The 13,789-nt window shown below is 35.9% G+C and overlaps 1 protein-coding gene across 2 annotated transcripts in view; it reads left to right on the forward strand.

Annotated features, from left to right (window-relative positions):
• The window catches only part of HIBADH (3-hydroxyisobutyrate dehydrogenase), a 137,187-nt gene that overhangs the window by 24,233 nt on the left and 99,165 nt on the right, over positions 1-13,789 (forward strand). For both annotated transcript variants that reach the window (XM_035253556.3, XM_035253555.3), the window contains 2 exons: positions 5,646-5,755; positions 8,684-8,805. In XM_035253556.3, coding sequence (XP_035109447.3) covers positions 5,646-5,755; positions 8,684-8,805 — 232 coding nt within the window. The remainder of the gene's footprint in view (positions 1-5,645; positions 5,756-8,683; positions 8,806-13,789) is intronic.

The raw sequence follows: 13,789 nt of genomic DNA on the forward strand, positions 1-13,789 counted from the left end.
TGTATTCCTAGGAATTTTATTCTTTTTGTGGCTATTGTGAATGGTATTGTGTTCTTGATTTGGCTCTCAGCTTGATTGTTGTTGGTATATAGGAATGTTAGTTATTTTTGCACATTGATTTTGTGTCCTGAGATTTTGCTGAAGTTGTTTATCAGCTTAAGGAGCATTTGGGCTGAGACTATGGGGTTTTCTGGGTATAGGGTCATGTCTGCAAACAGGGATTGGTTGACTTCCTCTCTTCGTATTTGAGTGCTTTTTATTTCTTTCCTGATTGCTCTGGCAAGGACTTAAGTACTGTGTTGAATAGGAGTGGTGAGAGAGGGCATCCTTGTCTGGTTCTGGTTTTCAAGGGGAATGCTTCTAGCTTTTGCCCATCAGTATGATGTTGGTTGTGGGTTTGTCGTAGCTTATCCCTTTATTATATTTGTGTTTCTGTTGGAAACAGATGCATCGTTTCAGCTTTTAGTGTCTTTTACAAAAACGTAACTGATAATAATAACCAGATATTCATATTGTAAAAATTTTGAATCAATAAATTGTGAATGCAGTGATTTAAAAACATAAACCCTAGAACCAAACTGTCTGGGCTCAAATCTCAGCTCCACCCTTTGCTAGCTGTACGATTTCAGATTACTTAACCTTTCTCTGCTTACATTTCTTATTCTTATGTAAAATGGAGATAATAAGAGTATCTTTCTCTTAGTCCAAAAGAACCTGGCACATGGAAAGTACCACTGCTGCTGCAACTACTATTACTGCTGCTGCTGTTGTTATTGTATCCATACCACATCTCTCCAGAATCTTCTCTTACATACCCCAAACATACCACTGTCTTGGCTGAATCATTGAGTCTGGAATATGTTGAAAGAGAGTCACATTTATGTTTTCATTCTTGGTTATAGCCAGAAGGCTGAGAAGTGATAATGTAGACATATTTCTAAATGAAAGAGTGAAGATACAAATTAAAACCAAACTAGGAGTTAAAGTGATTTGACAGTATTCCTGTTTAAGAATCTTTTCTGCACTGCTCCTCCTGTCCCACATTTATTTTGCGGAAGATACTGGTTTTTCTTTTTAACTTAAACCTTAGCATCAAGGGCATGTGACTTGTACTTCATTTTGATTGTGTAAGATTTTCCTTGGCAATGCTGCTGATCTATGCCAAAAGTCTGGGATGTGTGCACCATTTCTGTGCAAGTTTCTGATTGAACTAGGCTTAATTAGATCCTCTTTTCTTTTGTTTTTCTCTTTAAAATCTTGGAAACCATTTTGTTGTTGCTAGGTTGTAAGGCTGAACATGTTTGCTTAAGTAAATCTCTTGGGATCTAATCTGGCATCCACTCAGGTCTTGTTAAATGAGAGCTTTAAAAGCCTCTTGCTGAATGGACTCCATCATGTTGACCAAATGTTTCAAGATGTAGGCACAAAGTGCTTTTTTTCAGTTTTCCAAGTGTAGTGTAATTTTGAAGTAATTTTGAGTTTCTATTTTAAAAGATTAAAAAACACAGGAGTGGCAAGTTTAACAAGGTCACGGTCATTTTGTTTCTTTGTAAATTTCTGCTGCCCATCTGGTTTACTTGGAAGCAATGGTGAACTTACGTGACTGTTTTTATCTGTAAGAGGCAGCACGATTTTTCTCTTCATATAAAGCAACTAGGTAGCAGTTGTCTTCTTCCAATGGATATGTAAAAAGGGGATGCAGTCCCTTCAGATTATTCTTGGCTCTTCACCCCCTCCTCATCCAGGAAAGCAGATTTTTGTTTTCATTAAACAGATTTTTAATTTAAGCAGATTTTAAATTTATTCAGTCATCTGTTTTTTATATTATGTACCCACCATTGATGCATACTGGCATACAGATAAATCAAAGTTAAATTCAGAGAAATTGGCTGCAAGCATTCTTAAAGACTATATTGTGCTATACACAGAAATCACTTTTCTGTAGTCAAAATTGAGATAATAGAAAAGTAGAATTATCTTAATTCATAATAGTATAAGTATGAGGCAGTTGGAATTAGCAGGAGATCTGTCTGGGGCAGCCTTGACAGTCAGAGCAGAGCCATGTCCCAGAGTCAGCTAGGCCAATGACCGTCCACAGTTGTGGAGGTGTTGAAAACCTGCACAGTGAAAGTCCTGCTTATGCTATGCATTTGTGCTGAATCATTGCATGTACTTCCGTTCCCCTCAGCTCCTTTTCATGGGAACCATACCTTCTTAGAACTTAGATTATTAAATATGAAAAATAGCTCTGCCTAAGTTTCCTTTTTACTTTGGAGATAGGAACCCTGAAAGATAATGCAAATCACTATTCTTATTTTATAGATTTGGCAACTGAAGCTAGAGAGACATTACGTGGTTTACACAAAATCACTCATGACTTATTGGCTGAGCTGCAACTAAGCCTGGGTCTCTGGCTTCTCAAATTAGTATTCGTTTCACTGATCCATGCTGCCTTTGCTTATCCATTCAATTAGCAAATGTAATTGAAGGGACTCTAATTAGTTTGGCTTCTAAAGGCTTTTGTAGTTGGTGTCATACTGGCAACAAGGTTGATTTTTTTTTTTCCCTCCCAACTTTTGAGTCATGGCCAGATTTTGTCAGTTATTTCAGGGTCTTGAAGTCATCACATGGATGGCAAGATTATTTGAATGTCTGTTTATCTGTCTAATAAACATGCCTTTGTAGTACAAATTAGAGACTGGTACAATGTGCCAGATATATGTGTGTGTGTGTAGTTATTAGATATAGAGCAGTTGTGGCCAGTACGGTGGTGACATTCCAGCTATCACTACCATTGTGTGTTTTTTTCTGGGCCTGTGAGCTTTGACACTACTTTCCTGTATAATTGAGGGGTTAGCACTATTCTGGCATTGCAGCCATCTCAAGAAGCAGATGCTAGGGATGCAGGGGGCTGATTGGCCACCCCATGCACTTGGCAAGTGCCTGAATTGGCACTGCCAATTCATGGGATTAAGAAACTTGGAGGTGTGAAATACCCTTAGGTCTGTGAGCTAATTGTTGGTGCCCCTTCAGGGCCCCTCTAAAGGAGTTATGTAGATGGAATTAAATTTCTTTCAGTGGGAGAGAACTCAATTCCTAAGAGGAAGTCTGAAATTAACTCTTAGACTGCAGGACTTACTGATGTCTCTGAAGGATCTAGAAGGATGGAGCTGCAATAGAAGGAAAGCATGCCATTGTTTTGCATTCTGTTTATTGGAGTATAGATGAACAAATGGGACTGTCTAAGTAACACATATTTTTGTGTAGTACAGGAGTAGAGAAGTATGACTACTATAACTTTTTTTTCTTACCATTTCACTGAGCTCTGTTTTTCTTGAGTAAACTTGAACTGTTTGCCAGGAAATAGTTGCCTCTTCTAGAGTCTCAATATTTATGCAGGTATAGGAAAGGTTTTCATGCAACTTAAGCACTTATTTGTAATTTGATGGAAAATTTTTTAATTTTTAGAATTATTTGTAGCAAATTCTGATGATATATCAAAATACACAGGTTGACTGTATCTCATTGTAGATTCTAAAATGCTGCGTTGTCTTTAGAGTAAAACATTAAAAGAGAATATCCTTTTTTGTTTATTTTAGGGGCAGAGATGTTTTATAATATCATTTGCTGCCTTGTTAATACACAGTATGCCAGGATACTTGATTAACTGAAATTTTAAAGGGTGACTTATGAAACTTCTTTTTGTTAAAGCTGTATTTATCCTGAATTTGATTTAAAGCTGATAGTCTGTCATGGAAAATTGAAATGTAATTACTTCTAGCTCTTAATATTTAGATTATACACTATGTTTGGCTTCCCATTTCATTTTCATCAAATGCACATAAAAGATAAAAAGAAAATGTGTGTAAACTTCCACCACATGAAAAACAGAGGCATTCCTATTCGTAAGACACTTACATGTCACTTCACATTTTCTTTCTTTCTTACTTTTTTTTTTTGAGACGGAGTTTCGCTCTTGTTACCCAGGCTGGAGTGCAATGGCGCGATCTCGGCTCACCGCAACCTCCGCCTCCTGGGTTCAGGCAATTCTCCTGCTTCAGCCTCCTGAGTAGCTGGGATTACAGGCACGTGCCACCATGCCCAGCTAATTTTTTGTATTTTTAGTAGAGATGGGGTTTCACCAAATTGACCAGGATGGTCTCAATCTCTTGACCTCATGATCCACCCGCCTCGGCCTCCCAAAGTGCTGGGATTACAGGCTTGAGCCACCGCGCTCGGCCTGTCACTTCACACTTTCTAGTAGAAAATATATGTTTTTACATGCATAGTTTATGTAGAAATATGTTAGTTTTTACATATGTAAGTCATTCTGGAGAGAAATGCTCAATAATCTGCCTGATAGTCTTTTGTCTTTTTTTAATACAGAGAAAAAAGGCTTTAAGGAAGGTGTTGTGACAATTGAGATGCTGGATTTCTTTCCCTTTTTTCTTTTTTTTTTTTTCAGAGACAGGTCTCGCTCTGTTGCCTAGGCAGGCTGGAGTACAGTGGCGCCATCATAGCTCACTGTAACCTCCAACACCTGGGCTTAAGTTATCATCCAATCTCAGCCTCCCAAGTTCCTGGGACTACTGGTGCACACCACTACACCCAGCTAATTTTTCTATTTTTTTGTAGAGCTGGGGTCTCGCTGTGTTACCCAGGCTGGTCTTGAACTCCTGGATTCAGGCAATCCTCCTGCTTTAGCCTCCCAAAGTGCTGGGGTTGCAGGCATGAGTCACTGCACCCAGCAGATTCTTTCTATTAAAGGAGAGTTTGAGTCAAAGGAGAGAGCTCCTGGTCTCATCTGACCTCTTTGGTTGCCACTTGGCTGGCCATGTTTATCAAGGTGAATATGTGGGAGTGAGCAAAGGGTGGGGAATGTGAGTAACAGTACAGCTACTCATGCATGCACCTACACAAACAGGATAGACAGTGTAACTATCTTTTGCAGTATGTTCATGGTCATTATTAAATCAGAAATGAGGGTTGGGAGAATGTACTGATGCCTATCCCTATGTCTTTATTCTATATTTAAGTTCCTTACAAGTTCTGGTAGCTCATGCTGTTAACCTTCCTGGTGGTATTCACAGTCTTTGTAGTGTTTATGTCCTTGTCCTGACCTTTTCTTTTCTGAAACAGACTTATATTTTCTTCTTTTTTTGCTTGAAAAATAGAGACTGGAGGATGGTGGGGATTGGGATTTGAGATTTTTGTTAGGGGATTTTGCTCCCCTCCAAATCACTAATGAATTTTACAGTTGAGTTACCAGCTTTGTTGTACTAAAATATTTTTCTTAGTCAAAATGTATACCAAAGAGTAGGCTGTATAGGAATCCAGCTAGGAAGAACCCATGAGAAGTATGTCTATTCCCAGGACTGCTGGGTTTTGCCCTTTTACCCTCAACTCCCTTCACACTTTTAAAAATAAACCACAGATTTGATTTCACAGAAATTGCATCTGTGTATAATGATGTGCCTTTATTTTGTGCAGTAAGCTTTTTTTTTTTTTTTGGTCATTTGGAAACAAGGATTAGTTTTTATGCACTGTCACTATTATAGGCATGCATAAAAAGTGAATCCTGTTTATGCTCTAGAAACTGCTTACATTTTAATTTAAATAATGTACCTTTGCAATTTTTTTTAAAGGTAGTATCTTCCCCAGCAGATGTTGCTGAAAAAGCTGACAGAATTATTACAATGCTGCCCACCAGTATCAATGCAGTAGAAGCTTATTCTGGAGCAAATGGGATTCTAAAGTATGTATTTCTCAACTGTCGTTATTTTCTTCTTAGGATAGTTCATGAATTTCACTTGTTAGAACCATTAGGAAATTACAGTTTTGTTTGTTAAACCTTTCTATACTGTTTCCTATTTTCATAAAGTGAATAGTGTGGTGGGTTTTCTCTTTGTAAAAGGTTTATTTTTTTCACTGATGTCAAGTATGTGACATTGTGAATAAATTCTTTTGGTTCTGTTTCTTTCCTTTAACTCTTGCATTAAATTTACCCTTTTGTTGGTAACATGTTTAAGAGACTTTTAAAGCTTACATTTTAAACTGTGCAACTATTAATAATAAAATTTTCTTACAGCTTATAGAAATTCAGGAAAAACGTTTTATGAAAAATATAGTCAAACATTGGAAAGAACACCATTGTTAAACATTTTATTATGTGAAAAAAGTTATTGTATGTCCTATGGGTTAGTACATCTGTAGTATGAACTTTGGGAAGTTGGAATTACTTTGGGAAGTTGGAATTAAGGTTAGCATAGCTCTTTATGTCAGAGGTTGGAAATTATTTTTGGGAAGAATCAGACTTTGTCAATGACCTTGAGCAGTAGGATGTAAATAACTCCCACAAACTTGGCGTTCTAGTAATGGAACACTAGGCATAAATTGGTTAAGTAAAATATAGCTTAGGTCAGAGTTTCCTAACCAGTGCTTATCTTCCCTGGCTCTAGAAATTTTTTGGTTAATTGCTGCTTATTGCCAAACCCTTGCGGTTATGTTAGGATGTCAGTGGTTGAACTCCTAACTTAGTTTTCTCATCTCACTGTTTCTATTCCTAACTTATTTTGTTACTCAGTTTCAGCAAAAAGCTAGAGCAAACTGTAGATGCTGTCTGTAGTCACATGAAGGGCTAAAAGAAAGGGTTTAATTTCATGAAACTGTAATATGTGAAATTTGAAGTTTTTGATAACGGAATTGTGTTAGAAAACTAACCAACTTGGAAGGAAGGAAGCAAAAGACACTTGGATATTAGGCAGAAAACTGATAAGATAAATATTTAGATTTCAGGGAAGGTTAAAAGACACTCATTTTGAATGGAGCTCTCAGGGCCCCAGTGTGTGTGGTCCGGAGACATCCTAGCTGTCCTATTACCTGGCCTGTTTCAGTTATGGTCCTGCTTTACCTCTCAAGGAAAAGTTGCTAAAAAGAGGAGATACAGCTCTGCATTTGTTAATATCCTTTGTTAAGGTATATAGTGACTAGCTACCAGAACAGTTTTGTTCAGGGAGTGTTTTTAAAAAGTTTGGCTTTACATTGAACTATAATTTGCTTCTTATGGGTGGTTCTTTATTTTTTTCTGGGTGAGGAGCATTTCCACATACCCAGTGCATGTATAATTTTTAGGATGATTTTCCATTTGTTTAAAGGTTTAAGATCTTAAAATATTAAGATCACAGATTGATAAACAATTTTTTTTAGGTTAAAGAGAAACCTATTTCTCTTCTGTGAAATATACCCAATCATTGCATTTGAATTGTAACAATTCATATGTCTATAATTGTTGTTTAAAGACTTTTAAATATATGTATTTTTCTTTTTATTTTGAATTGGTTTTCCTATGTTGCCTAGTCTGGTCTCCAATCCATGGCCTCAAGTGATCCCTCTGCCTTGGCCTCCTAGAGTGCTGGGATTACAGGCATGAGCCACCATGCCTGGTTATGTGTAAACCATTTTGTGGGCTATTTTTTAAATAGATTTTTCTTTTTAGTAGTTTTTATCAATGATTTTTCTATTTTCTTCTTCAGTATTTATATTTATTCAGTTTTAATTTTCTAATCATGATTCCATGTCTTCTGCGTTAGTATACCTATAGTAAGAACACTTTGGAATGTTTGGCCAGGCACAGTAGCTCACACCTGTAATCCCACCACTTTGGGAGACCAAGGCAGGATGATTGGTTGAGCCCAGGAGTCCAAGATCAACCTGGGCAACATGATGAAGCCTCATCTCTATATAAAATTTAAAACTTAGATGGGTATGGTGTCATGCACCTGTGGTCCCAGCTACGTGGGAGGCTGAGATGGGAGACCCTGTCTTAAAAAAAAAAAAAGAACTTTGTAAAGTTTGAATTAAAGGTTAGCCATAGCCCTTTAAAGAAATTATAATTTAGGTTAGAGTTTCTTAGCCAGTGAAAATAGACACTGCCTTATAGATAACAAGGGAATTACGTAGGTATATATTTTGTACTTACAGTAAAATGAAAATTTTTTCTGTAAGAACACCATTTAAATATTGATGCAAAATATGATATATGAAGAATCCTTTCCCCTTATAGTGTTTATATATGTTACCATAAAAATCCAAAAAGACTGTGATATTTCCAGATTCTTTCATATATTTTCCTTTCTACCTGTTTGATATTTTATTTTGTCATTAAAAAGTTATAATTATAAAAGAATATGCCATCTTGACACAAATGGCTAGATTTCAATTGCTTATGTTTATTCTTCATAGAGGAAATAACATGGATATATGAAATTGGCTTGTTAAAGACAAATAAATTACTTTTTAATGACTGAACTATTTTACAAACAAAAATTTAAGTCCTGCCAAATACCCTTTTAAAGTTAAAAGGTGTTTTAAATTGCTTACATCTTAGCCTCATGTTTATTATTATGGTTAGTGTGTATTTTGCCTGAAATCAGAATTTATACCATGTAGTATATTAGATTTTTTTTGAATTTTTTGAAAAAGTTTGGGTTTACTTTTGAACTATAATTGATCTAAAAAGGAACATGAGATTTTAAAACCTGTTCTAATTAATAATGCTTTTAATACTAAACTAAAAACCTGCTTGACATATGGCAGCTTTTTAGCAGATTCTAATTCTGTAGGTAGTTGCATGAAATTTTTACTCAGAGTTGTAAACTAGAAATATTTTTATTTATTTATTTAGAAAAGTGAAGAAAGGCTCATTGTTAATAGATTCCAGCACTATTGATCCTGCAGTTTCAAAAGAATTGGCCAAAGAAGTTGAGAAAATGGGAGCAGTTTTCATGGATGCCCCTGTTTCTGGTGGTAAGCGGTAGCTAAAATATGTGCAAACCTATTTCTGTTTGTCAAAAGTAGCAGTTGTGGTTTTGGGGTACCATATAGTTTTGTGGTAGTTATTTTTAGACCTGTTACAGGATTCTCACTCATTAAAAATAAAAACAAACTGACATGTTATTTAGTACTCTTAAGTCTAAATAACATTGTTAGTCTTAAATTCACATAAAAGGATGTCACAACTTTGAAGTGTAGTGAATTTTTGGTCCATTTATTGTGGATAGGAATACATCAGTTTTTAGAAAAAAATTTTTGGAACTCATCAAAAAAATAATTAGTTTAAATAATCCTGTAACTTTTGAAGAAATTGAACAAGTGGTTAAAAAAAAGAAAAAAAAATCATTTCACAAAGGAAACTTGGCTCAGATTATTTTACAGATGAATATTACCACAATTTCAAGGAGCAGATCATCTAAATTTTTATACAAACTTTCCCAGACAATAGAAAAAGAGGAAATACTTCCTCATTCTGTAAGACCTGTATAACTCTGATGTTTACACCAGATAGAAATGTTATAAAAGAGAAAAATACAGGTTTATTTTAGTCATGAATATACATGTAAAAACTTAAAAAATATATATTAGCAAGATAAATCCAACCATGTATTAAACACTATAACCAAGTTTTGTTTAGCCAATATATGCTGAGATGGCTTAATTTTAGAAAATCTGTGCATATAATATACCATGTTAACATGGTTATAAGTTATATGATTGTCTCATTTGGAAGAAAAGACTCACTAAAGAAATTCTAAAAACTTACTATCAAATCATACATTAATAGCAGGTATCAGGGTAGTTTGGAATGGCAGGATCATAGCATGGTTTTTCTGTAATTTCCAAGTTTTCCAAAATCACTGTGTAACCAGAATTACTGTGTAAACTTTTATATTTATGTATTTGTAGCAGTATAGCAGTAGATAGCAGAATACAAATTTTATTCCAATTGCATTAAACTTGATTGTGGACTTTAGAATTAAAAAGTAAAATATAATTTAAATCATTTTGTATTTTTTTTAAAAAGAACTTAATGATCTTGTAAAGGTACCTCATATCCCAAACAATTTTTGAATGTAAGTGGAGGAATAAATAATTTCTAGCTCTTCTGATTGATATATTGGATTACTTAAACAGGATTTAGGTATAAAGATTTATGATGGGGTATAGGTATGTTGATCAAAAGTACTTACAAAATACTAAAAATAAGCAATTTTAAGGTTGGTGTTAGTGTGATGTTTATTGGATGGAATTAATAAACTGAATAGGTCTTTCTTAGAGTGGTTCTACAGTTGAATTTGAAAATTCTTATGGTACAAATGATCTTGCCATTGATTTTCTTTAGCTTCAAGAGTACAACCTGGAATTATAATCTGATAATAAATACCAATTTGATTTTTAAAATACAATCTGAGAAAACTTTGGAATTATTCTTTTGTTCTTAACAAGCAATTTTTAAACTTTGGTTTTTCGTTTTAGGGCATAAAAATGCTAATATAATTGAATGCACTTGAGTCTGCACCATATAGTAGATTAAAAGCTTTGTGCAGGGATGGTTTGGGATAATTTATTGGTTGACACATGATCATTACGAGGTTAACTAGTATATCATAGCAGCTTATTTATATTGGTCTTAGCGTTATTATGCTTATATTTTTTAACATGGTTTCTTACAAACGGTTCCACTTCTCTACTTAAATAGACTGGTTTAAAAATGACTGTATTTTAACTAAATAAAGTTAAATGAAAGTGTTTTAGGTCCACTAGGTTTGATTGATTGTTGCATGGTGACAGACCAGTGTGCAGATGCAATGGGATTTGCAGTAGAAAAACAGTTTAATAATTGTAGGTCAGTCAAATGAGGAGACAGAGGAACCTTCAAATTTGCCTCCCTGAAGGGCTTGGGGATGGAACTTTTAAAGGGTCTGAACAAGTAGGTGATGGGCTGAAAGGTGGGGATTGCTGATTGATCAAGAAGCAAGGGGTGAAGTCCTGGGACAGGGAGATGAAGAAATGGCAGTCCTGTACAGAGTTGGTTCCTTGGTTGAGGTCTTTAGACTGGTCGGCTTCAGCCATTCTGCTGGAATTCAGGATCTGAAAAACACCATAAGCAGTTCTAGGGTAAAAAGGTCCAGTGTCAGAGTTTCTGTCTATAGGAACAATGAGGGAGCACGTGGTCAGCATGCCACATGACTCTTGGTTAGTTAGCAGCTACAGGGAAGTGGGTTGAGGTACCCCAGTGAACCCTGGTCAGTACCTGACTATAATTCTGCCTAAAGACTGGCTTGCACTTCTCCATCAACTCTGTGAGGGTGGTTTCGAAAGGGCTGGGGGAAAAGCATGGCTTAGATACCCAAAATGGGCCCACAGTTTTATAGAAGTCCTGTTGCTCATCAGTCTTGAAACATGGAATTTTTGAGATCATTTGAATAAAACTGAAGAATTTCTCCCCATCCCTTTCTCTCATGTCTTCATCTATTTCCTTTTCCAGACTTTTAGAAATGCATCATGGATTTATATATAGGTACATACAGATAGAATAGTATTCTAAAACTGTAAATGGGAACATAACTATACTTTTATTATTCTGTCGTTAGTATTTTAAAGAGCAGTTAAAAAAGAAACTCAGATGAATTTGAAATATTGATTTTTGAGAAGCAATTGGTTTCTTCAGTCAAGCATTTCCCCCTACTTCCTGCTAAGTATTATTCTCGAGAGTAAAGTAAGAATTATTACTTAATCATTTTTCTAGCCTGTGGAGTAACAATTTGAAAATTTTCCTCTGGTTTCATTTTGATACTTAGTAGACCCACTGTGTGATGGCTCCTGCATCCATTATCCTTATTAGAAATAATACCATTGTATTTAAGTGCTATGTGACTTCTTTTAAAAATCAAACATAAGTAATGCTTAAACTGTTTCATTTATCACCCTGAAACCAGTATGAAGAACCATTTTAATATTGATGTGGTTATCACTTTGTAGTATAGATAGTAGTTTATAAAGCACTTTGGCATGCCTCAACCTATTTGGTGTTTCTTTTTGTTTTTGTTTTAATTTTAATTTTTGTAGTTATATAATAGGTATATATATACTTACGGGGTAGATGAAATGTTTTGATACTGGCATGCATTGCGTAATAATCACATCATGTAAAATGAGGTTGGTGCTTCTTTTTGAAGCTGTCAAACTGTACATCTGTTTTTGAGATGGAGTCTTGCTCTTTTGCCTGGGCTGTAGTGTAGTGGCATAATCTTGGCTCACTGCAACCTCTGCCTCCCGAGTTCAAGCAATTCTACCTGCCTTGGTCTCCTGAGTAGCTGGGATTACAGGTGCCTGCTTCCACACCTGGCTAAGTTTTGAATTTTTTAGTAGAGACAGGGTTTCGCCATGTTGGCCAGGCTGGTCTTGAACTCCTGACATTAGGTGATCTGCCTGCCTTGGCCTCCCAAAGTGCTGGGAATACAGGTGTGAGCCACCATACCTGGCCTCAAACTATACATTTTTGTTAGAGCCCACATCATGCTGTATTTATAGCCTATGATTTTTTCCTCTTGAGTTTAAGCTTTTTAAGTTTAGGGAGTAAGTTTTTTTCCCCAATTAAAAAAAATTTAATATTGAATATATGTATAAGATATTTATAAAACATATGTGAGGTATAAAGTATAAGTATACATTGAGCTAATACGTACCCCTACTCAGTTTAAGAAATAGAGCCTTACTGTTTATTACCTTGGAAGTTCTTATTTCTCCTATCCTATTTTCTTTTTTCTCTGATGAGAGGTAACCAGCATCCTGAATTTTGTGTCTTATTCCCATGCTTTTCTTTATAGTTTAACTCCATATGTTTTTATTTCTAAACAGTAGTTTATTTTCCACTATTGGAACATTATAGAAATGGAATCATAATGAGCATATTCTCTGACTTGCTTTTTCACTTTACATTGTATTTCTGAGTTTCATCCCTGGTGTTACTATAGCCCCTGGCTTACTTGGCGCCTTCGTGAGAATTAGAATGGGGTACCTCTTGCCAGGCGGAGTGGCTCATGCCTGTAATCCCAGCACTTTGGGAGGCCGAGGTGGGCAGATCACCTAATGTCAGGAGTTCAAGACCAGCCTGACAAACATGGAGAAATCCCATCTCTACTAAAAATAGAAAATTAGCTGGGTGTGGTGGTGCATGCTTGTAATCCCAACTACTCAGGAGGCTGAGGCAGGAGAATTACTTGAACCTGGGAGGTGGAGGTTGTGGTGAGCCAAGATCACACCGTTGCACTCCAGCCTGGGCAACAAGAGCAAAACTCCATCTCAAAAAAATAAAAAAAAAAAAAAAAAAGAGAGAGAGAAAGAAAGGAAGGAAAAGAAAGAAGGAAGGAAAAGATGAAGGAAAAGAAAGAAAAAAAAGAGGTATCTCTCTGTACCGATATAGCCCTTCAGGTGAGCAAAATTAAACTTTGTATAAAGAAAAAGGTACTCCTTTCTCTGGACACATGTAGCCCTATGTCAGCATTCGTGGTTTGACACACTGAATGTGGATTAAATGTCAGCCCTTGCTCACCCCTTTGGCTAGATGCCCACGTGTACATAAAATGTATTGCCATTATGTGGTTGTTACATGTAGTTCATTAATTTTAGCTGCTCTGTAGTATTCCTCTATATAAATACATCACTGTTTCTTCTTTCTACTGTGATATACATTTGGGTTATTTCCAAGTTTAAAAAAATATTATTTGCATTCCTATACACCGTGGAAAGGTGTCTTTTTTTTTTTTTTTTTTTTGAGACAGAGTTTCCTTTCTGTTGCCCAGGCTGGAGTGCAGTGGTGAGATCTTGGCTCACAGCAACCTCTGCCTCCCAGGTTCAAGCGATTCTCCTGCTTCAGCCTTCCGAGTAGCTGGGATTACAGGTGCCCGCCACCACACCCAGCTAATTTTTTGTATTTTTAGTAGAGACGGGG

The sequence above is a fragment of the Callithrix jacchus genome, chromosome 11, assembly GCF_049354715.1.
Source record: "Callithrix jacchus isolate 240 chromosome 11, calJac240_pri, whole genome shotgun sequence".
In the NCBI taxonomy this organism is placed as follows: Eukaryota; Metazoa; Chordata; class Mammalia; order Primates; family Cebidae; genus Callithrix; species Callithrix jacchus.